At 37.1% G+C, this 26,445-nt stretch overlaps 1 protein-coding gene across 1 annotated transcript; it reads right to left on the bottom strand.

Moving 5' to 3' along the window:
- Positions 1-8,142: 8,142 nt before the first annotated feature.
- LOC139708334 (uncharacterized) lies at positions 8,143-26,250 on the bottom strand. The gene is made up of 19 exons (XM_071620295.1): positions 26,193-26,250; positions 25,928-25,972; positions 25,348-25,404; positions 24,663-24,719; positions 24,414-24,458; positions 23,834-23,890; positions 23,148-23,204; positions 22,899-22,943; positions 22,495-22,548; positions 20,450-20,506; positions 19,035-19,088; positions 18,478-18,528; positions 17,554-17,846; positions 17,068-17,290; positions 15,975-15,998; positions 15,640-15,668; positions 13,208-13,315; positions 11,593-11,635; positions 8,143-10,144 (listed from the first exon to the last, which is right to left on the bottom strand). The coding sequence occupies exons 1-19, from the start codon at positions 26,248-26,250 to the stop codon at positions 9,828-9,830; spliced, it is 1,674 nt and encodes a 557-aa protein (XP_071476396.1). The 3' UTR covers positions 8,143-9,827.
- Between the last annotated feature and the right edge of the window lie 195 nt (positions 26,251-26,445).

The following is a 26,445-nucleotide window of genomic DNA, read 5'->3' as shown; positions in this document are numbered from 1 at the left end:
TGAAATCGGCAATATTCGTCCTTATTTCGCAACAGTGTGCAACAACGGGCTAGATATGGACACCAGGGTTACTATGGCTAATGAGGGGAAAGAAACACTTACAGTATTGAATAACTAGTTGTAAGATAAAACATTATTTTCCAGTAAAAGAGAACTAACTTTCTCCAACACTGCGATGCACGGAGTTTACTAGCAGAATGCAGACAGCAATTTGATTGTTGTTTAGAAACGGAAGACTGACACGCCGGTCCACCACTGTTGTTGAAGGCCCTACTGAGTTTGGCGTTATTTTCCTAACTCTGTATTTCACTTAAGGTTTATGAACTTTGCATATACTCTAATTTCCCAATTCACAAACGTTCACGAATCTCATGTTGGGCACGTCTCACATATTCGCCTACATGTCTTGCGATACATTGTGTTTATGACTGAATAGGGATGTTCCATCAAAGAAGTAGGAATCTTCGCAAATTAATGAATTTACGAGATTTATGCTGATTCGCCCATTTATAGAAGCAATTCACACTTGCCAAACTCCACGTACACAAGGTATGATGAAAACATGAACACGAAAGAAAAGGAGGGGTGAGGGACTGAGAGTGATTTGGATGCTATATGCTTAGTAATGTTGATGATATCGAAAAAGCACTTTCTACTTTTGTCCAGCGATATTAGGTTAACGTTTAAAATTGTGTATTTGTAGTTTATACGTTTGTGATGACTGTTACGAAGAGTCTGTAAAATGACGGAAACACTAATTTTTACACAGCTCGTGTACAATGTGGTATCACATTCCACCACTTCAGAATGTCTCCAAAAGTGTAATTTATAGGGCCATATCCTTGCTTATAATGATTTCATGAATTTGAATACTACCTTGTAATGTACCACATGGAAATATTCTCTACTTAGCCCTAATTTTCGGCATTTACGTTTAAAATCAAAGACAAATGTTTAACTACAATTTGAGAAATTTCGATGGTGATTCGTGTGAATAAAAGCACCTGCTGACGCCCAGCCCCTCCTACCAATGATGTCCAGTATTGATTTTGGGAAGTGCTTTGATTTGTACGTATTTGAACAGTGAATGCACGGTGTTAGCTTAAGTAAAGAACGTTTATGTCAGCTGTCACTAAACTGTGCAATACACAATCAGAACTTGATTATCTATTGATCTTCAAAGATAAACTTAAATGGAGAAAAAAAAAATCCCATGTGTTTCCCTTGCATGTTTAACTTTCCAAAAAGTAAAGTCAACAGTGGCACCATTACGCACACTTCACTGATTTCAAAGGATAAAAGATGTAAAAAAAATCCAGTAATTGCTTTGATTTTTTTCTTTTCTATGCTAGTTATCATAAACGCATACTGGAACAAAAATAGTTTCAATAAGCCTTGATTTGATGCTCTAAGACAAAATGTAGGCTTCGACTCTCCCACAAAAAAAGAACGAAATACTCTTGCAACCTCGAAAACGTGAACTTGCTTCATTAAGTTCCACAAGGAAGTATTTTTACAGTAAACTGCAAGCAAGCCTGGTTGAAACCATTTCAGAGAGACTGGTCTATGTTTAAATGTTACTTGTTACACTCTTTTTTTCTTTATTTCATTTTTTAATCAATATTATGGATATTCCCTCATACTTTACTTTCCCTTATGGTGAGAAAGGAGCTGCATTGATTTTGTACAACTGTGCAGATATCATATCGTAATTATACTGTTGCTGGACATGAAATAAATGAAATGAAATGACATGAAATGACATGAAATGGTCTACTTTTCAGAATTAATAGATTAGTTGTCAATATCATATTTTCTTCTTAGACTTTCATATGAAGATGGGAAATACCAATGGCTGGTCCAGTAGATATATGGGTTTCCATCTCTCTCTCCCCTTATCTCTCTCTACGTTATACCATTATACCTATATCTAACCATATATATCATAATGTAATAATCTCTGTTATATGCAAATACACACACACACACACACACACACACACACACACACACACACATATATATATATATGTGTTTTTTTATTTATATATATATATATATACAAATGTTATGGATCGTCACCACAACCATACATAACCAAAGAGCTCTGTTATATTGTATATGCATATACATATAGATATAATATATGCTTTACATTTTGCACATAAATGCATGATGTGTAAATATGCTATCTTGAATGTCGTGATTATTCACCTCCAAGGGCATGACGACATCGCTAATTGAGGAAATTCCTTGCTGTACTCTTTCCCCGTAAACAATCGTGTATTGTTCTCTTTTACACCGCTTATTATCCCCCTCTTTCTTATTATGTATGTATAAACATATATGTGACCGTGCATCACAAATCGAACAAACAGTCGCACACACTGATTTTGTGTGAGGACTGAAAATAGTTGAAATGGGTTGATCTGGCCAATCTTGACTTTTTCAACACTTTCTAAAAGAGCAAGTCTTCATATACATTCTGCTAAAATTTGGGATCATAAAACGAACAGGAAAATGCTCTTTTAGCGGTTTATCTTGAACTTTCTTTAGAATAATGTGATTAGGCATGTCTTTACAGTCCCTTTTTCATTTCTTAAAAAAAAAAATATGTAGAAACTTTTTACTTTCATCTCTTATAACTTTAGAAAAGATTAGGCTACTGCTTTGAACGTTGGCATTAATTATGGACGGCATGTGTTGAAAGCCATGCTCAATTTCAGCTTAATCTGATAATCCTTTCATTGTTGTTACTCCAGCAGTTTACATCCTATTTTTTGTCCCTTTCATCGGACAGCTAGCAAGGCTTGGTAAAGATTAAGAGCTTGAATAGGACCTGTGCTTCAGAGCCTCTTTTCTCAGTTCACTCTGTCATAAGTGTATGCTTTCTTTCCGATATTTAGATAGGTTAGGAGAGTCAGTTTGATTTGAGTTATACATCATTTTAAACCTTGAAGAACTAGAAATCCATGTCTGGCGACTATTTGTTGGTTTTGTGAAGCAGGGTCACATATGATATGTGTATATTATTATTACATTACATTTTATACAACACCTCAGAATGATGTCGAATTGTGATTGGCCAAGAACATGTCACATGACATTCAATAGAAAATACCTACCAAACTCATTGAGAGTGACAGCCATACAATAGGCCCCTGGCATGGGCCTATTGCACGGCTCGAAGGTACTATAGCACGGCTTCGTGGGGGCTACTAATGCATGGCCGCTCACAGAGTTCTGTGGCTCACAGCAGCAAAGCGCCAGCAAACTACATTGTACGTGCTGGCCGGCTGCGCTGCGATGCGCTGCCGGTAAACAGACCAGTCGCGGCGGAGTACTGCAACGTTAACGTGTACGCGCAGCTACTTTACCTAGCTAGTTGCATGTATTGCGGCCTACCTACTGCTGTGTTTTTAGTTTTGACTCTGATCTGCTACGTGGACCACAGTGATCCCAAAATCAAGACTTCATTTCAAGTTGAGAAACCGTAATTTGATTATTTTTCTGTGTTTTTATACAAAATCATTTTCGGAAATAGAGAAAGTCTAGACCTACTACTAGATCTACCGACATCTCAGGTAGGCTTAACAGTCAGGCCTATTAAACTCGATCTAACGTTAGCGTAGAATGGGTATAGACCCTGCGGAGTTTGTGATTCCTGTGACTGTGTGGTCGAATCATGACGAGTGTTTGAAAGCAGTACACAGGGTGGTTTACAATTCTCGGTCTAATTGTTACATTTATTTTTGGGCCTTTCTGAGTTAGCGGTCACTAATTTAGTACTGTGAATGTGGACAAGGTGTTGTATAAAACGAATAATTTATGATTTTGTTCGTGCATTGGGGCACGTAATACCGCACTCGGCGCGAGATTCGCCACTGGTCTATTCAACGCGGCGCTACGCGCCTTGTTGAATAGACCAGTGGCTTATCTCGCGCCTCGTGCGATATTCGTGCCCTATGCACTCACAACTCATAAATTATTCGTATAAGACTACATTACCCAGAAGTATAGCTATACTGTTCATACAAATATGTATTTATGTACTCCGCACATTTACATAAATATAGTTATAGAGAAAGAGAGAGAGAGAGAGAGAGAGAGGGAGGGAGAGAGAGAGACAATACAAACATACATTTTGTTTACGTAAGTTTCTCATGTCTGTGCTTTAGAGTTTGTGTGTATTTGTGTGTTTTCCTGCACTATCATAGCAATAACAATGTATTAATCTTAAAAAAAAAAAAACGAACTAAAAAAATGCTGAAGTCTTTATAGAACAGCTCACTCATTTCACCACACACCCTTTGGGCTCCCCTTTAATGTGTGTGTGTGTGTGTGTGTGTGTGTGTGTGTGTGTGTGTGTGTATGAACAAATGACTTAAAACAACACAGTTAACGGAAATAAGCAAATCTTCCATGTTGTTAACATGCACTTTTGACAAATGCATGTTATTGTTCTTTTCTGTATGTATATTACTCAATAATGCTGCGTAATATTCTGATACAGATTGCACAAGTATGCAGAATTCTTAGCCTTCCGCTTTATGCGCTCTCACTTATAATACATATGTGAAATTACATAAACAGAAGGCTAAGAATACTAAGTAAAATTGCGTAAAAACGGAAGGCGAAGAATACTGCACACTCGTGCAATCTGAGTGATATCAGGACAGTCTCCCGTATTTACCAGCTATCATGAGCACAGCTGGAAGCATAATTGGATCAATACGATCGATACTATTTATATTGCTAATTTGTGCCACTCCCTGATAAAAACATTTCACAGGGCAAAAAAAACAATGAAGTGTAGAACGAGAATATCGACAGATGTTTTGGATGGCACGTAACTTCACTTCCGAACCGTTCCAAACTGGAAGAGAAAGAAAGAAAAACAGGTAACGGGAGTTATGTAAATGTTCTTTCACAACTATTTTCTGATTGTTGCTGATAATGGGAGAGGGGTAGGACACTGAGTGCAAGTTCATGATAACGGGATAATTAGCGAGTAATATGTGCGTTAGTAGCTATGTTTTTCCATATTCATTGGACAATAACGGTTAAAAATAGTGACTCTTTATGCAGTGACTATTTATTTAAACCTTTCCAATTTGAATATCTTGAATTTCTTCTTTTTTTTCCCCGTCCACAGTGAGAGGTGAAATGAGCTACAGAAACACAACTTTGCCAGCATTTATTAATTCACGTAGAAATTATGCCATGCTTCCTATAAAGAAAACAAACACAGATGGGAGAGCAAAGAAACTTTAGAAAGGTATTGTACATGGCGAGCTTGAAGAAGAAAGAAAATGAAGATCAGTCTTTATTACAAATGTCATCACAAGACCATTGGCTTTAACAGCAACCTTGCATATTCCAGGGGCGGATCTAGGAATTTTGTAAAGGGAGGGGGGCGCAGCTAATATTTCTGGTGCCACTTCCGGGTTTCATTTATTTTTTCTTTTTATTTGTTTGGTTTTTAACGAAAAATAAAGGGGGCGTGCGCCCGGTTGCGCCCCCCCCCCCCCCCCCCTCTGGATCCATAACTGTATTCATACCTATTCACTTCTTTCTCTCTTTTCTCGCTTTCTCGATGTCATGTGTCATGGGGGTGGGGCAGATTATGTACGGCATCCAATCTCTCCTCTAGAACCTTAATAATAGATTATTATGACGATTTCTTTTTTTTTTTTCTTAGGAATGTATAATAGTGGGCAAAGTGAGTACGAACGTATTGGTGTGCATAGAAAGAGTTAGAAGAGCCTGGGGGCTTGCGTGAGATAGCCAGCATGTTGAATCATGTACATATAGCACAGAAATCAGGTCTCCAAAGGAGACACATAACCCCGCCTGGTCTCCTGGCCAAAACCCGCGGAAAAATGTTGACAATGGTGATACGGCATTTACTCCTGCGACAATCGCTCCGGTCTTCTTTTCCAAGGGTTAGGGTTGTGATAGGATTTATGTTTAGTTTGATGTGAGAATTAGGCTTGGGGTTAGACTTATGTTCGTGGGTGAAAATTATGCTTGGCTTAGCGTTCAGATATTCTGTTGGAGTAATTTTCTTAGGAACAAATGTGATAGAACCGTTGAAAATATCTGAAGGTTGGTCTTTATTGGCTAAGAATGAAATTCAAATCTACTCGAAGGAGGTCAATCGGTCAGTGTTTTCCATGTCGTCCTTAAATTAAAGGGTTTAAGGTTTGTCTTATCGGCATTTCGGGGGAAAACAAAAATGACGACACAAGAAATCCACTGCAAAATCCAAAGCAGCAAAGTGCATAAGTCAGCAACGCATGGCAGTCAAAGAAACACATGTGTCAAGTATAATTATTCCATTGCAGTAGAAAGTTTTTTTTTTCCAATTCTCATTTCACTAAATTTTTTTGTTCAATTGGTATTTCTATATGACCCTGAACTATGACCAAAAAACACAAATTCACCAGACATGGACTTTTAGGTAAGAACAGATTCTGAAAGAGCAGACGTAAGCTTTGAAATGATGTAAAACTCGATTCAAATGGACTCTCCTAATCTATTCAAATATTGGAAGGAAAGCACACACTCTGTAAAAGTGTAAACTGAGAAAAGAGGCTCTTAAGTACAGGGTCTATTCAAACGCTTAATCTTTACTAAGCATTGCTAAGCCATGCTATCTGCCCGATGGGACAACAAACGGATGTAAACCACCGAAACAGCAACAATAAACTGAGTTGAGCATGTTCTATCAAAACATTCTGTCCATGATTAATGTAAACGTTCAAAGCAGTAGCATATCTGTTCAAAAGTTATTCGACTCAGTTGAAAATGGAAAAGGAGCAAAGGATTTTCACGAACGAAACAGGGGTCTCTAAGACATACCTGATCATACTATACTCTACCAAAAAAAAAAAAAAAAAATGTAGAAAACCTGCTGAAAATCCACTTTCCCATTCGGTTCATAATCCCAAACTGAAGAATAACGCAGAAGAATAGCCCTTTCTGAAAATATAGAAAATCCAAATTTGACTAGGTTGACCGGTTTCGCTTTTTTTGGGAATATTTGATGATATTCCATTTAAGGATGTAATGTTTGAGTGATTTAATGAATCAAGGCAAAAAGAAAAGACGAAACCCAGATATGATTCGAAAAAGGCTTCGCGTTTTCATTTTGTTGTCCAATAGTAAAGAGCCATGGGTATCTTTTTAGGTAGATTGAGCGCTTGATAAGAGTGTATATCATTAATAAGCTTTTGCTCCCCATTTAACAACGTATATAAAAGGCAGGCGCATGGAAAGATTGATATATTCTCGTTGAACCAAAGAACTTATGATATTGTTCTCTTCATGGTAAAAATTATCACTGAATCAGACGTAGATAATTAGATAACTGTCATTTGAGTAAGGGACACTGACAACCCCGAAGTTGAAAATTCAAACATTAGGTACCCCGAGTTGTTTATTGTGTACCAATTGCGTTTGCTTTGATGCACGCGCTTTGTTTCCGATTTATAGGGGGAACGCGGTGACAGATTATACCTTAGCTGTTTGAATTCTTTTTGGAATTTTGTTTGTGAATCAATAACACTGATTACGGTATGGTTACACTATTTCGCTGGAATGCATGTTTCCCAGGTGGTCTAAGATGAAGGCAAGTTTTAAATCAAACTCAGCGAAATAAAAAAGCGATCTGAAAACACAAAATATTGATGCTTGAACAGAAAAAAAAAGTTTAATTTGAAGTCTGCAAGATCACAAAGTGTACAGTATTTAAAGGGCTGACCTTTTAAAGCAAAACTTTCCATCACGAGTTACACCGAGTTAAATCAAGGAACCAGCTTTACATGAGAGTCTTATGACATGATAAACCATCGCAAATTGTTTGATTTGAGCAATATTGACAATGAACACCATTATATAAGACTATAGTGAAACATCGGACGGAAACAGTGAAACGTGATAACGTACACACAAAATGTTATAGGCATTGGGTCAAAGTGTAATAACCATAAGGTCAAAGAGAATAACCCTTAAGGGTAAAAATATTGCAAATAAACGGTCGTTTTTAAAATAAAAGTGAAGATGACAAACAAAATAGGGAACAAACTGAAAAAATAGATACTACGTAAACACGAAGCAATAACGTTAACACTGCTCATTACTAATCATTAAAACCCAACAGTACATATTGTACATTGTATGGCAAAGCTAGGTACAGAATAAGAAAAGAAGAGGTTGAAGTATGTTACCATACTAAAAAAGATTAAATACTAAATTTGCCAATCCCCCGCTTGAGAGAGTTTTAGGTCTGTACGTAAGGAATGTACCATTCATTTAAGAAAGTGATGTGTCGGGCCTCCACTTTTATGTTTCGGTGACCCGATTTGCCCACCAAAAATCTTTGAGTGCGTAGATTGCTTTTATGTTTTTCTCACTCAGAAAATGGGAATTAGATCGTGGCTCAGTGCTTCACAACTGTATCCATTTCTGCAGATAGTATGTACGGCAGAACTCAACTTAATTGAAACGTCTGTCAACCGAGCTGAATTGTCTATTCCACGGCCAAACTCATCATGGCCATCTTTGAATATCGTATCTTACGTTTATATTTCCAACAAAGATACTGTAAGCATATCCCCAAATGATGATATCATAGTTTCATGAATTATATTATTATGGTGTCATTGAAATTGTTGATTTTTTAATGGCTAAATTTAATACAATGTACTACAGGATATAAAGCTTTAAATAATTTCGGGTGACATTTGAATTCCTCAGTCACAATTATACTTGCAATTTTCACACAGTTATCAAGGTTTATGATAATTATCAAAGTTTATAATCACTGAAATGTGTAATAGTATGATTTGATTTAGTTCGTAGTCACAATTAGTGGTATTTGACGCACTTTGTCATACTATCGTTGCTTCTTATGCTGTTCAAATCATTTTTTAGTATTTTTTATTTTGATTTCTGTGGGAAAAGATGAGAACGTGATGAAGAAAAATTACTATCGAGCCATGATATGCATGCGTGAGAGAAAGAGAGAGAGAGTGTGTATGCATGTGTGTGTGAGTGTGTGTGTACCTCAAAGAAACTAAGAGTCAGTAAGAAACACATAAGATAAGACAAGATCGAAAGAGAAGCTGTGCATGATGATCTCTGGAAAGCACTTAATTTTGTAGGAAAGTTAGGACACATACACGGCAAGACACTTCTTTCCTAATGACAACCAGACATCTTTCTTATGACTTCTTCTTCTCCTCTTCTTCTTGTGACGATGCCTTCATGATAACGTCACAGTACAAAGTATACCAAGGTATTTAGTCAGACTTGAGAAATACACAAATTATTGTTAAAAGCAATTTATCAAAGGGTGACTACGTCCAATATACGTTTACTTGTATAGTTTATTATAGATGTACATGATTAGTAATACTTTGCTTAAATGGAAAGGGTTGTATTTAGAGAATACAATAATGAAACCTTGTACAATGAGACATCGCAACAAACATTGAAATAATCAACATGATTGTATAAACACACCGAAAACCAATTGATGCAAGTCTACAAGTGACCAACACTGTATAAGGTGTTCAAAATAAACCTTGAATATATAATTTGCTCCTGTAATTGCTTAGCCGGCTTTGAGTTGAGATTATTCTCAAGTAATAAGTATAAATCGAGAAAAAACAATAGACATACACATATTATATAAACACATGGGAAAGCAAAACATGACATATCGGAAGTAAAACAGAGAGTATGAATTGATGAGTGTAAGGGCATGCGCGTCGGAGGGAAATCTTGTCAACCATGTCAAGAGACGATCGGTAATTTAATTTTTACGCAAGGTTAATTGTAGCTTCTTTTTCGCATTTGATGCACATGCACCGCGATACGAATTCGACGGACAGCGGGCGGCTTGGTGTATAAACCTTGTTGAAGTCGCGGCACTCCATTTCAACGGCTTGGAAGGTTGTCTGCAAGACTCTGCAGCACCGACAGTCTACGACGCCATTCTCGTCCTCCGATGATTCGCACGTCCCCGTGCAGGTCCCGACGCGAACAGGTTGGGTGGAACGACACCTGCCCTTCGTTACGATTTTCTCCGTGTAGGAGACTCCACACGAAGTCGTTGGCTGCGATACTGGTAGGGCCTCTGTAAAACGTAAAATGTACAGAGTTTATGGGGGGGGGGGGCACCTTTATCAAGTGCTCATTTTTCAAAATAAACAAACAAACATAAACAAAAAAAACACATAATTTGTTATACAAAGACAAAATGAGAACATCGAAGAAAGGAGGAGAAATGATACCGCTTTGACAGTGTCTTTCTATTTGCTGTAATTTATGATAGAAGAGCTCTTTATATGCATACACATGATTGGGTGACTGCAATTATCAGTATATTACTCTCTGCACACGTATTCGTCAACTTATACGATAAAGCAACAAGTAACGTTACAATGGATTAATCATTAATAGTGACTGCTATCGGTGCCAAATAGTACATAGCAGCAAATATATATATGTATTTTTAACAAAACATGACTACTCCTGTAAAAGTGGTTTCTTTCGCGTACAGATACTTTCGCGGTTTCTATCAGTGCCGACGTTTTCGCGTGTGTTTAAATTCGCGGTCGGCAAAATCTGTGAATTCACAGTCGACAAACACTGTTTTAGTTTGCACATGAAAACCCAAACTATAATCCAATTATTCTTTTATTTATCAAATAGAAATTAGAATTAAATGCAGGCTTACCTGAAATCCCGTGTCTCGAGTTCTTTATTTTACAACATGCTTGTACCTACATTGCACGGTATCGCCATCAATACGAATCTTCGTGTGTGCATGTGCGCAATAGCGTTGTAACAAGCGGCGAGTTCAAAACATTTTCCCATGATGTTAAATTCGCGGTTCAACCTCAAAGTGCGAAAAGCGCATAAATAAAACCACCAAGAAAGAAACCACTTTTACAGTATTAAGTCATATAATTCAGAGCTGTCGTAGAAAACAACATGACAAAATGATTACAATGATACATTCAAACTGAAGTGAAAAAAAATAATATAGGCCTAGTAAAGAGGTCTAACAGTTGTACGTATATTCCCATCTGAGGCATACTGTTCTTGTCATTGCTCTCAAAATGAAACAGACAAAAAAAAAAGTGAACAAGACGGTGTCCTATGACGCCATATCCCTGCAGACACTCTGGTGAACAATATGCTGCTGTCTTTTCCACGTAGATGGCCCCAAATCCATGATTTACTCTCTCTTGCGAAACAATACAAACTAATGTTATTTTCCGGGTACCAAACTATTCACGATATCCTGTGATCGTGAGTATATGAGGAGTCGTATATTGTAAGTAATTTCACTGCTATTGGCATCGATAGCAGTCACTATTTTGATTATTCCATTGTAACGTTACTTGTTGCTTTATCGTATAAGTTGACGAAAACGTGTGCAGAGATAGTAATAAAATTGTAGTCAGCCATTTATTTCTAATGCGCTGAGCTCCATTATCGATTCATTGGTTATGATTCTTTTTATAAGTTCCATTGTTTCCATATTTCTCCGTCAGAGACACAGCGGGAAGTTCTTACCACATCGTGGGCAACACTGGTCCTCAACGTAGATCAGGTTACCCTGTATGACAAAAGATACGAGCCGTGGTTAATGTTTGTTTGTTGTTGTTTTTTGAAGAAAAACAATATTCCTTATTCTTTATCAACATAATTCTTGCACTAAAATTAAAGCACATAATACTAAAGCACACATTTAAAGTTTATCATCTCGTAGTAGTTCAAAGGATTTTGTTTTTATTTGTTTATCAACAATCTACTTGATTACTGCTTGATTATCACTTTTATTCTTAATCTTCCCAAGAAAAACGTCCTATAATAATAAAAACAAGGAAAAGCAGAAATTACGCGGTGCGTAATATATGTCCCCGCCGGAAGTAGCATTTTGTAGCAAAATGTACAATACAGGTAAAAAATCAAGGTCAAAGGTCAAAGAAGTCGAAGGTCAAAATTCTGTGTAGAAGTTTTGAAGCCCTCCCCTAGTGCCATCACATAAAGCAAACGGAATCGAAATCGGGTTATAAATGGCGAAGGAGTATCATTTTGTAGCCAATGTACAATAAAGTGTAGGTCAAAAATCAAGGTCAAAGGTCAAACAAGTCAAAGGTCAAATTTCTGTGTTGAAGTTTTGAAGGCCTCACCTAGTGCCATCACATAAAGCAAACGGAATCGAAATCGGGTTATAAATGGCGAAGGAGTAGCATTTTGTAGCAAAATACACAACACAGGTCAAAAAATCAAGGTCAAAGGTCAACGAAGTCAAAGGTCAAAATTCTGTTTAGAAGGTTTGAATCCCTCACCTAGTGCCATCACATGAAGCAAACGGAATCGAAATCGGGTTAGAAATGGCGGAGTAGCATTTTGTAGCCAGTGTACAATATAGGTAAAAAATCAAGGTCAAAGGTCAAATAGGTCAAATGTCAAAATTCTGTGTAGAAGTTTTGAAGCCCTCACCTAGTGCCATCACATAAAGCAAACGGAATCGAAATCGGGTTAGAAATGGCGAAGGAGTAGCATTTTGTAGCAAAATGTACAATACAGGTCAGAAATCAAGGTCAAAGGTCAAAGAAGTCAAAGGTCAAAATTCTGTGTAGAAGTTTTGAAGCCCTCACCTAGTGCCATCACATAAAGCAAACGGAATCGAAATCGGGTTAGAAATGGCGAAGCAGTAGCATAGCAAAATGTATGATGTAGGTCGAAAATCAAGGTCAAAGGTCAAAGAAGTCAAAGGTCAAAATTCTGTGTAGAAGTTGTGAAGCCCTCACCTAGTGCCATCACATAAAGCAAACGGAATCGAAATCGGGTTAGAAATGGCGAAGGAGTAGTATTTTGTAGCAAAATATAGGTCAAAGGTCAAGGTCAAAGGTCACAACTGAAATCTGTGTAGAAGTTTCATAGCTCCCATGTTGTGCTATCATATAAAGCAAACAGAATCAAAATTGGCTCACAAATGACAGAGAAGTAGCAATTTGAACATTTTAATCACACACGGACGCACACACACACACACACACACACGGACGGACACAGGGACACACACACGTACGGAGCCCGTTTCATAGTCCACTGCTCGAACTCGTTCGGCGGGGACAAAAATAACGCGTTGTAAGCGCTAGGGAAAAAAAAAATCACTCACGTCACAGTTGGTATTGCAACTGACTTGTTGAACCAGGAAACCATCGTCTGCCGAACACGTCATCTCAACGCAACCCCTGCCGTCGGGGCTCGGTATCTGCTCATCAAACTAAGAATATATAATCAGAAACCGCTTGTTATTGGTCTTCACATTTCCCCATGTTAATGTTGGTGATGTTGCACGCTGGTACATAGAATATCAGAAGTAACCTCAGGGGAAAACTGACCGAGGATCGGATCCAGCCACGGTTTTCCTGCCTGCCATTCTCCGCACTCATGAATGAAACATATTCATACAAGTACACTTGTTCTTCGAAAATTTCGAAAAAGAAGTCAATCCCAGTTCGTCATTGGATTCGGACGTTGTCCCTGGCCAATTCCGCCCAATACATAAGGACCATTTAAAGATACGATTGAGAGCTATACGCTACATAACTTCCCTGTAATGACGTGGTCTACCTTGACTGAAACTTAGAAAAAAGTATGGTGAACGAGAAAAAAAAAAAGGACGATATTCATAAACAAGGTGATTTATACATTTCTGGAAGGCTTAAGTCTCTAGAAATATGAATAATTAACTTTCAGAAAGTAAAAACGTTTCTAGAACGATGGAGAGATGGTGTTTTGAGACCCTTTTTAGACCACCTGTACCCGATCTGAAGGCGATGTTTTGGTGACCAAAATTATGAAGTCATGATATGAACGAATCAGCCCGACGCTGATGCGCTGTGCTGCGCACTCCATCCACAGTGGTCTCCGTCTATGGAAGGCCGTTGCGGACATAATTCGTTTGGGGCATACGTATGGAAACGGGCATACGTATGCAACTGCCTTTAGCAAACGTTTGCTAATTGACCAATCAGCGAGTGTTGTTTTCCTGATTACGACAACTTATTTTATCATCACAGTGAGTTTATTTCATTTTCGGAATTACGAGCCTCATTTCATTTTCGGATTAACGAGCCTCATTTCATTTTCGGATTAACTAGCTTTATTTCAATTTCGGATTAACGAGCCTCATTTCAATTTCGGATTAACGAATCTTATTTCATTTTCGGATTAACGTGCCTTATTTCATTTTCGGATAAACGAACCTTCGGAATAACGGACCCTATTTCATTTTCGGTTCAACGAACCTTCGGAATAACGAACCTTATCATAGATTCGGATTAAGAAACCTTCGGAATAACGGACCCTATTTTATTTTCGAATCAGCGAACCTTCGGAATAGCGACTCTTATTTCATTTTCGGATTAACGAACCTTCGGAATACCGAACCTTATTTCATTTTCGGATTAACGAACCTTCGGAGAACCGAACCCTATTTCATTTTCGGATTAACGGGCCTTCGGAATAGCGAACCCTATTATATTTTCGGATCAACGAACCTTCGGAATAACAAACCTTCGGAATAACGCCACAAATGTTCGGATTAACGAACCCTTTTTCATTTTCGGATTAACGAACCTCTAGGTATAGGAAATTTGCGTGTTTCGGATCAACGAACCTTGGGAATAACGAACCTTCGGAATAACGAACAGCACCCCAAACGTTTGCTAAACCCCGTACAAACGCTTGCCAAACAACACTCGCTGATTGGGAAACGTTTGCTAAAGGCAGTTGCATACGTATGCCCCAGCGAATTATGTCAGTAACAGCCTTCCATATCCGTCGCCTTCCCTCATTTCTTCTACCACTCCAACTTTGCCACTGTCACTATTAGTGTCATTGGCACTGCCATCACTTAATTCACTCTCGATGTGAAACTCAGTCTTTCCGTAAAATATAATGTAAAAATTGGACGTTTTAATGTCTCAGCCGAGAAAGACAGGCCAGATATTGCATCCGCTCACCAAAAAATACGTGCTTTATGAATGGCGGCCTCGATGTCCAGCTGCACTCGGAAAGGGTTTTGTTCATTTCATGACGTCATATTTTAGGGCTCGAAAAAGACGGCTGTTCCGGAGCGAAAATCGGTGAAGTAAATCAGTCAGTTTTAACTCGCGATTTCTTAGTGGCGCGAATATCTTTTTGATAAGTCACATTAAAAATCTGTTTAAGGAGACATTTCCCTCTGCTTTGATACCTTCTTTTATATGATTTTCTTGATTTTAATGTCTCGTTCAACATACTTTAACCTGCTTTACATAATCGATCTTCGTATTCTAATTATGGCTGCGTCCGTCACACCATCAAACATCTCCATTAACCACCGCCCTCCTCAATCTCGGGTCCCTCCACCTTTTTTTTTTTCATCATCCCATGCGGCTTGACATACATGACATTCCTGCTGAATAATAACTCCTTTTACATCCAAAACATATCAATTAAGAGTAACCGAAACCACTGTGTACACAGTTAAAAACAAAACACACACACACACACACACACACATTTTGCAAAGACAGCGGAAAAACCCTGACAGTATCTCACCAAGTAGAAGTTCCCGTTCACCTTACAGCCTGGTCAGGAAGAAGTGAGGGAAAATAGCATCGGCATTGGTTTGTGCACAATTTGAAGATATAACATAATAGAACACACAACATAAATATATGTTTGAATCATGTATGACAATATGACTATTATTTTTTATCAAAATTAAAAGCACAAACAATCCACACGAACATCATGAAACACAATATGATCCACATGCAAGTGAAGACTTAGTTTATCAACCGAAATGTCATTAGAAATTATGCTGCTATGGTGTCATTAATTTCTTTTGTTTCTGCGTTCCGCTATGACTCCATCCTTTATCAGCAACTTACCCCTTTGACTCGGAAGACACTCATCTGTAGGTTTATAAAAGGGAAAAAAGAAAATTGTTTAAGAAGGAAATATGCGACATTTCGATTTAAAAATTTCACGTTTTCATGTGAATAGTGGAACATTCATAGGCTGACAAGCATGTACGTTCACAGACCTGTACGGTTACAGGTTTGTAAACTCGAAGGCTTATTGGAAATGACTCTTTAGAAACCCTCCTTAAAAATGTCCAAACGGAGACACTAAAGACAGGCCTATAAAGGAGAGGAAATAAAGTTAATGTAAAGATTAACTGCCTCAATGAAAACCTACTGGTTATGACAATATCTCAAGAACTATTCAACAAAAAAATCCTTATACAAGCGGTTTTCGTGACTACGAAATACGAAGTAGAGGGCATAAAAACATGTCTTATACAGTGACTTGAACAAACCAGCTTTTCCATTAGACACCATTATTAAGAATTTGGTTGCGCCCTTAATCGTAGTTATTCAGATATAAAATTATCAAGGTGTAGAGCATGTATATGAATAATATCCACAAGTTCTTGCAAAACAAATTTGTTAATGAAGAGTTTTAATCACAAAACGAGTTAACTCCATTCTTGTTAATTTGAGATATTATTTTGTGATCAAAACTGCTAAAAAAAACCAAGAAATAATAAGACAATATGGGATATTTTTAATCATAGCTTGTTAATTATTCCTTGTTATGTTATAAGTGAGATATCATCGGTTAGGTTTCATTTTGCTGTTAAAATACTTAATGTTTAAAAATGGCGCATATCCCATTAAGCTATGACACTGTTGAAATGTATGCTCTATCTTTAATATTCAAAACATTTCATATTTTCACAATTTATTGCCATCTGCTCTAACAAGACAAGCCATGTGCTTAGAAAGGTGTCCAGCTGAAAGCCAAATCTGACCCGATGAATCTCCACGTGAACATTTTTATCATGCTTATGTCACCTGACTGATTTGCCACAGAACCTTCCAACAATATGTCCTTAATTTTGAGATTCGATGAAGCTCTGAAATCTACACAATGCGTAGTTCAGTGCACATGAAACATCAACCATGTGTGTTGGGCTACTGCAGTTGAGATCTCCATTGACAACTGATGAAGCTGTCACCGAACGGAACTTACCGATTGTAACGCAGTACTCGAAAGTTGGCTCGAACCTGAAGTCGCCGAATTGACCGGACCTGGTGAACTGTATTTTGACATCCGTTACATCTGGTGGCAGCAGATTTGATACATTGAACTCCAGAGTATCTCCCGACATGGTATCCGGAGGTATCAGAAACTCTGTCACCTTTAAAAGAAGAAGAAGAAGAAGAAAAAAAAAAGAAGAAATGATACGTGGTAACGATCCAAAGCAAAATGCACTGATGTTCAGACCTCAAAAGGTACGATGCTGATATTTGGGAAATCTGCACAAGAGCTAATTACGAACTGGTTTACCTAATCCATTATTTTTCTCTACAAAAAAAAAATCCATATCATCATAATTATCCATGTAACAACATAAATCTTTACTCCTTAGTGCATTAGTTGTCGATTCAGCTCAATACTTACCGTGTCTGTACCGGCATCCGTCACTACTTGCCAGGCTCCACCCTCACGTTTATAGTGCAACTCGAATCCGACAGACTCCTGCGCTCGGAGATCTTGCAAGACCTCGATTCGCAGAGCAGCCAGGACCACCGTGGTGCTGAACTCCGAGGTGAAGGCGCTGGCGGGCTGCGCTACCCCTACACCGTCTAGGCTGGAGACGACATTTCCATCTGGCATCGTGTTAGCGCTGTAAACATCCACTCCGACGATGTCGGTTCCGCAGATGAGCTCTCCAACAAAGTAGCATATCGGAACTAGATATGGAATAAGTATAGTAACAATGCAACGGTTCATTATTGTTTGCAAGTGTACATATGCACGTTCATTACACGTAATTAGATTTATATACAGGCCTATTGTGCAAATACGAGTGCTTTTCTGTTGCTGTTTTGTCGTTGTTGTTGCTGTTGTTATTGTTTTATCAACCTTCGGTATTAACAGTGCTTTACCATTCTCCATCATTACTGTTGGTGTTTTTTAATCCCCCCCCCCTACCAAACAGCGCGCCTAATCTCAACCTCGTCGTCAGGTTCATGGGCATGATCTCATATCATATTCACAAGTCTAATGAATATGTACCTTCCGTGCTATGAACTGGAGTAGTTGCGGCAGTCGTGGGTGCAGGAGAAGCTGTAATTATGTGTGGATGGCATGAAATTTATTTACGATAAGATGAAACATTAGAAGACAAGCATAATAAAACAAACTTACAGTACACCTTCACTTCTCATTATGTACTGAAAATAAAAAAAAATCACTTGACAGTACAAGAAACATGTTGATTTATTTTCATGAATTAGTTGTGGCAGGCAATGGAGAATCTGCGTCTTTCATTCAGTCCTTCATAACCCTTTCTGGTGTTTGGAAAGTACAATGCCTACTCACCTGTCGTTTTTGGAACTGGAGTAGTGGTATGAACTGTCGGTGCGGCCGAACCTGTGGGCGTGGGCATGACATAAATTGGTGCGTGGGAGGACGAATACTTAAAAAGTAAAACGACCGTTTGAATTTTTTTTTTTCAGCATAATTACAGTGTAATGTTGATATTTTTGAAACGGTTAATACATGCACGTTGCAGCAGTTGGTGGTGGCTGAAGTTTGCCTAGGAAGACCCGACAACAACCATTGCATACAAAGAGGTTTAACTGATTGAAAGGAATACTTCTTACTAAATACTTTGGTATTAAGAATAGAATTTACTGCAGTCCTTTCTATGTGCAAATACCATTACAAGTCGTTTCTGTTCCTCATGGTACAGAAATAACATGGTTTTGTTCTCATTCAGTTACTCGCCTATATTATATAATATCTATAAGCCATTTTCGTCAATTGTGGTTACCATTAATATCAATAGCACCCCGTGGATATGTCTTTTTAAAACTACTATTTATGTTTGACAATTATTGTAAACTTTCGTATCAGAAAGTCCAGTATCAACGAACCTGTGCCTGTAACTGGCGTAGTTGCAGCAGTTTCTGGTGTTGGCCAAGCAGTGACTGCGTACAACAATCGTTATCATTATTTTTTTTTTTTTACTGAAAGTGTATCATGAAAACAGATGAGATTGCAAGGTGGTTCATTAAAGGAGAGAAAACACACAATGTTCGCCATTTTGTAAGCAAATGAATAACAACGGTCATTGCATTATGAGAGAATTCGTTGATAACAATATTCGCTATTTTGTAAGCAAATGAATGTTTGCTGCGTATAGACTGGAAATAGTACAGTGTTTTTTGAATGTACAAATGTCAGATAACATTCCCGTTTTAAAGATCATATTTCTTCGCCTGTCTGCATAGCTGCACATTGTACTTTACAAGAGGTTTTTTTTTTTTTTTCGATACCACATGTTGTTGAGCGTTCAGACATACCCTTGTACATTCTTTTCTTACATTATTATCATTCAGATGCGAGTTTCTTCACTTTGTCTCCCTCTACAAATTAAATTTGTTAAGATCGCAACTGCTGATCTGTAAATTAATAAACATGTCAGACATGTTTGTCAATTTACAGATCAGCAGTTGCGATCTTAACAAATTGAATTTGTAGAGGGAGACAAAGTGAAGAAACTCGCATCTGAACCTTCACCCCTCTAAACAATATCTTTCTTTCATTTATTATTATTATCATTGTTATTATTATTATTATTGTTATTTATTCGGCATTAGCAAAAAAAAATATACAAGTGATAACAGAGAAACAAATAAACCAAGCAGAACACAACAAAACATAGTGTCAGGCTTTCCCTGTTGAGCTTCCCTAAGGAGCCGGGTCAGAAAAAAAAGCAATCAAAATCACTATGACCCTTGCAGGAGTCGTTGGTGCTGGCGGAGCTGTGCCTGTATACATAGCAGTAATCATGGCGTAAAAGAAAATTGTTGGTAGCAAAAATATGCAATTGTCAGCAACTGCTCCAGAATATTGCATGAATTTCTAGTGCAATCCTTTAATTCTCCACGTTGTTGTAAGAAATATTGAAAATGAATTGCCCTCAAATGGTTCAGAAGTCACGTGGATTTGTTCTTTTTGAATGATTAGCTGGTGCATCCTATTTGGATCATTTCGTACTTAAGTAAGTTATGAAACATTTAATCACAAAGTCCACCTACCTGCTGGAGTCATCCCAGCAGTTGTTGGAGCTGGCGAACCAGTGCCCGTGTCCAACAATCATTTTATAGAAAGATGTGTCACTGATGTAAATCTAAAAAAGTATCATCAATTCTCTCATTGTGAAAGTAACACTTGCACGAAGTTTTTGTTTATTCCTCTTGTCACGCAAAATAAGCCTTTAATCTTTTCCGATGTCCTAATCAAGATTTGGCATGTTGTCACATTTAGAAGTGCAATAATTTCGTACCTGTGGTGGTAGGAACTGAAGAAGTTGCAGGAGTTGTTGGTGGCGGGGAAGCTGTACCTGTGTACAAGGCAACAATTACAATCTTCCTTTCACAATCAAACTTTTACAATCCTATATCTAGGCTTATAAGCTATATATAGGCTTATTTTGTTACCCGTCATTGCCGTTCTTTTTATCATTGTTACTGTTGCTTAAGCTTTGATTATGATGAAATCTTCTTTATCCTATACTTCGCAGTTTAAGGGTTTGTTGTATATTCTTTTTTTTCTTCTTTTTCTTCTTCTCTTTCTTCCTTAAACCTCCGAAGACCTCTGTTTGCATATTCCTGTCTTTTCTGTTACCTCTTTGTCACGCTATAGTCTTTGTTTCCTCTCGTGACGTCAAGTCAGTTTTTTTTTTCTACAAGTAGTCTTGTTGCTGTCCCAGTCTTGTCTTATGCTCTTTATTTTGTTTGTTGTTGTTTTGTGTGTAACTGTTTGTCCGTCTGCCTCCTAGTGGGCTGCTAAACTTTTTGTGCCAAACTCTTTGTGCTGCTTTGTTGCTGTTTTCAATCAATCTTTGCACCGAGCTTTTAATATACAAGAGGGGCCAGCACTCTACAAGCACTGTCTTTTTAGTGTGTCCCTCCGTTTTGTCACACAATGCATATTGACAATTATTTCACCTAATCAGCTATTGCAATGTATGGCTACTGTAAGTTTTTTTCTATCATTGTTGTTTTCTCTGTACAAATTTACATGCATTGTTTATGTCACTCAAGAAACTTAGATTCATGTTTATATATTGTGGAAAAAACGAATGAATATTTTGAACTTGAACTTGAACAATTAATGCAAAAAGAAAAAAATCGTTGATGTTCAAACATAGGAGCATACTTGTAAGCGATTACTGCGAATAGTAAATCGATTTTTTTCTGCGACTTTTTACAAGGTTTAAGAAACAGTAAAACAACATTTTTGAATGTTTTGGATGATTTTTAAAGCTGAAGTAGTTGCACGAGTTGTTGGTGGCGGGGAAGCTGTGCGTGTGCACAAGGCAACAATTAGTGCAAAAAGAGAAAAATCGTTGATGTTCAAACAATTGGGAGTCTACTTTGTCAGCTATTGCTGTGAATAGAAAATCAAATTTTCTGCAATTTTTTTTTTCAAGGTTTAAGAAATATTAAAACGAGTTTTGGATGGTATAAGAATCACATAGATTTGTTGTCTTTGAATGATCAGTAGTAGCTTGGTTCCTGGAACTGAGTAGTTGCAACAATTGTTTGTGAATTGGCCAAGCAGTGCCTTTGTACAGCAATCCTTTCACAGAAAGATGATTAATCGATGTTAGTATAAATATCGATATCTAAGTTTGTTATTACCGTATAAATATCGATAAGTGGACAAAGCTTAGTACGTTTGTCATTCATTTTTACACGAAAGCAAAGTTTCACTTATTCAATAATTATGAATAATTATGATAATGAAAATATATTTTTGTGTGCACTACGGAGTCGGTCTGGTCATAATCTGGCAAATCACTTTTGGTTAGGTGCAGCCATTTGTCTGCATTATTGTGTACCCTTGCACGCATGATAGAAATAAACATATTATAAATAGTCTTCGGCTGATACTATAGTAAGATACTACTAGTACTAAGATATTTAGTTTTCGGCATGATATCCGTCGGATGATAACATAACATTTATAATAAGTTTATGTAATGTGCATTGATGGTAGAAAACATTATAACCATAGTATATCCCTTTATTGTATTTTTTTTTTTGCTTGTAGGGAGTTACTTGAATATTTGGAAAGAATGAAAAAAAAAAACACAGAAAAGTGTTTAAATTGTGTGTACCAAAGAAATGGATTTATATGGTGTTGAAGTAATAATTATGTACTTCATCCATCCTAATAATGTTGCTTCGAGAAATCAATAAATTCTATCATCTAAAAAATATATCGATATTGCCGTTTCTTTCTTATTTATTTTTACCTTCTATTGTTCTAGTAAAGATTTGGTTTTAAGGTTGTTGTATCTAGAAATGCAATATTTCCAGGTACCTGCGGTGCTGGGACCTGGAGTTGCAGCAGTTGTTGGCGCTGGCGAAGCTGTGCCTGTTTAAAAAAAATAGAATAGATAAGCTGTGCCTGTGCACATAACAGTAATTACGGCGTAGAAAAAAACAACCCAAAAATAATAAATCATTCATAACAAAATATGCTGTTGGCAGCAATTTCTTTAAAATAGTCCACGCATATCCAGTGCAGTCCTTTAATTCTCCAGGTCGTTGTAAAAAATATTGAAAAGATATTCCCCTATTGATGGTTCAGAAGTCACATGGATTAGCTTCTTTTTTTGTTGTTGAAATGATTAGTAGGTACATCCTACTTGAAACATTTGGTATTTTAGTAAGTTGTGGAAACATGTAAAATGAAAAATGTCAAAAAGTTCACTATCAACGTACCTGTTGGAGTAGTCCCAGCAGTTGTGGGTGCTGGCGAACCAGTGCCTGTATACAACAATCATTTTACGGAAAAATGCGTCATTAATATTAATTTGAATATCAATTATTTTATTGTGAATGTAACATTTTAACAAAGTTTGTTTGCCGGTTATTTTCTCTTGTCATGCAAATTAATCTTCATCTCTATTTCAATGTCCTAATCAATATTTGGTATACGTCGTCACATTTAGAAGTGCAATATCCACGTACCTGTGGTGCTTGGAACTGGAGAAGTCGCAGCAGTTGTTGGTGCTGGCGAACCAGTGCCTGTATATAGCAATCATTTTATAGAAAGATCCGTCATTAATGATAATCTAAATATCAATTATGTCTTTGTGAAAGTAACACTTGTACGAAGTTTGTTTATTTTCAGTTGTCATGCAAATTAATCTTTATCTCTATTTCAATGTCCTAATCAGGACTTGGTATGCCGTCATATTTAGAACAATCATTAATTTGTATGGAAAGTGCATTATAAAATCCGATGAGATTGCAAGGTGGTTCATTAAAGGAGAAAAAACATACAATATTAGTCATTTTGTAAGCAAAAGATGTTTGTTGTGTAGACTGAAAAAAAAAATAGTACCGTCCTTTTTGAAGGTACAAATGTCAGATAACATTCCCGTTTTGAAGATCACATTTCTTCGCCTGTCTGCATACCCGCACACTGTGCTTTACAAGAGGTTTTTCGATACCACGTCATGTTGAGCGTTCAGGCATACCTTTGTTCGTGTACATTCTTTCCCTATACTCAAAAGTTAAACATCAGCTTTGTCCCTGTACATGTACGCAATGATTAAGCAAATTTTCATTATTTCACTTTTCCTGAAAGAGAGATTTCCCCAATTTCTACATTCTAATCATGAATAATTTTTTGGACTGCAATATTTACGAACCTGTAGTGCTCGGAGCTTGACTAGTTGCAAGAGTCGTTGGTGCTGGCGAAGCTGTGCCTGTATACAACAATCATTTTATAGAAAGATGCGTCATCAATGTTAATCTAAATATCAATTATGTCATTGTGAAAGTAACACTTGTCCGAATGTCGTTTATTCCTCTAAAGTTTGTAATGCAAAATGGGACCTGGAGTTGCAGCAGTTGTTGGCGCTGGCGAAGCTGTGCCTGTTTAAAAAAAAATAGAATAGATAAGCTGTGCCTGTGCACATAATAGTAATTACGGCGTAAAAAAAAAAAAACAACCCAAAAATAATAAATCATTCATAACAAAATATGCTGTTGGCAGCAATTTCTTTAAAATAGTCCACGCATATCCAGTGCAGTCCTTTAATTCTCCAGGTCGTTGTAAAAAATATTGAAAAGATATTCCCCTATTGATGCTTCAGAAGTCACATGGATTAGCTTCTTTTTTTTTGTTGAAATGATTAGCAGGTACATCCTACTTGAAACATTTGGTATTTTAGTAAGTTGTGGAAACATGTCAAATCAAAAATGTCAAAAAGTTCACTATCAACGTACCTGTTGGAGTAGTCCCAGCAGTTGTGGGTGCTGGCGAACCAGTGCCTGTATACAACAATCATTTTACGGAAAAATGCGTCATTAATATTAATTTGAATATCAATTATTTTATTGTGAATGTAACATCTTAACAAAGTTTGTTTGCCGGTTATTTTCTCTTGTCATGCAAATTAATCTTCATCTCTATTTCAATGTCCTAATCAATATTTGGTATACGTCGTCACATTTAGAAGTGCAATATCCACGTACCTGTGGTGCTTGGAACTGGAGAAGTCGCAGCAGTTGTTGGTGCTGGCGAACCAGTGCCTGTATATAGCAATCATTTTATAGAAAGATCCGTCATTAATGATAATCTAAATATCAATTATGTCTTTGTGAAAGTAACACTTGTACGAAGTTTGTTTATTTTCCCTTGTCATGCAAATTAATCTTTATCTCTATTTCAATGTCCTAATCAGGACTTGGTATGCCGTCATATTTAGAACAATCATTAATTTGTATGGAAAGTGCATTATAAAATCCGATGAGATTGCAAGGTGGTTCATTAAAGGAGAAAAAACATACAATATTAGTCATTTTGTAAGCAAAAGATGTTTGTTGTGTAGACTGAAAAAAAAATGGTACCGTCCTTTTTGAAGGTACAAATGTCAGATAACATTCCCGTTTTGAAGATCACATTTCTTCGCCTGTCTGCATACCCGCACACTGTGCTTTACAAGAGGTTTTTCGATACCACGTCATGTTGAGCGTTCAGGCATACCTTTGTTCGTGTACATTCTTTCCCTATACTCAAAAGTTAAACATCAGCTTTGTCCCTGTACATGTACGCAATGATTAAGCAAATTTTCATTATTTCACTTTTCCTGAAAGAAAGATTTCCCCAATTTCTACATTCTAATCATGAATAATTTTTTGGACTGCAATATTTACGAACCTGTAGTGCTCGGAGCTTGACTAGTTGCAAGAGTCGTTGGTGCTGGCGAAGCTGTGCCTGTATACAACAATCATTTTATAGAAAGATGCGTCATCAATGTTAATCTAAATATCAATTATGTCATTGTGAAAGTAACACTTGTCCGAATGTCGTTTATTCCTCTAAAGTTTGTAATGCAAAATGGGACCTGGAGTTGCAGCAGTTGTTGGCGCTGGCGAAGCTGTGCCTGTTTAAAAAAAAATAGAATAGATAAGCTGTGCCTGTGCACATAATAGTAATTACGGCGTAAAAAAAAAACAACCCAAAAATAATGAATCATTCATAACAAAATATGCTGTTGGCAGCAATTTCTTTAAAATAGTCCACGCATATCCAGTGCAGTCCTTTAATTCTCCAGGTCGTTGTAAAAAATATTGAAAAGATATTCCCCTATTGATGGTTCAGAAGTCACATGGATTAGCTTCTTTTTTTTTGTTGTTGAAATGATTAGCAGGTACATCCTACTTGAAACATTTGGTATTTTAGTAAGTTGTGGAAACATGTCAAATCAAAAATGTCAAAAAGTTCACTATCAACGTACCTGTTGGAGTAGTCCCAGCAGTTGTGGGTGCTGGCGAACCAGTGCCTGTATACAACAATCATTTTACGGAAAAATGCGTCATTAATATTAATTTGAATATCAATTATTTTATTGTGAATGTAACATTTTAACAAAGTTTGTTTGCCGGTTATTTTCTCTTGTCATGCAAATTAACCTTTATCTCTATTTCAATGTCCTAATCAATATTTGGTATACGTCGTCACATTTAGAAGTGCAATATCCACGTACCTATGGTGCTTGGAACTGGAGAAGTCGCAGCAGTTGTGGGTGCTGGCGAACCAGTGCCTGTATACAACAATCATTTTATAGAAAGATGCGTCATTAATGTTAATCTGAATATCAATTATGTCATTGTGAAAGTAACACTTGTACGAAGTTTGTTTATTTTCTCTTGTCATGCAAAATAAGCATTTTCTTTTCTATTCCAATGTTCTAATCAATATTTGGTACGTCGTCACATTAAGAAGTGCAATATTTTCGTACCTGTGGGGCTGGGA

This window comes from Diadema antillarum, unplaced genomic scaffold (assembly GCF_040938485.1).
Source record: "Diadema antillarum isolate AM-2024a unplaced genomic scaffold, OU_Dant_1.0 seq00001325_RagTag, whole genome shotgun sequence".
NCBI classification, from domain to species: Eukaryota; Metazoa; Echinodermata; class Echinoidea; order Diadematoida; family Diadematidae; genus Diadema; species Diadema antillarum.
The sequence above is the reverse complement of the archived record's forward strand: the minus strand, read 5'-3'. Positions and strand labels throughout refer to the sequence as shown.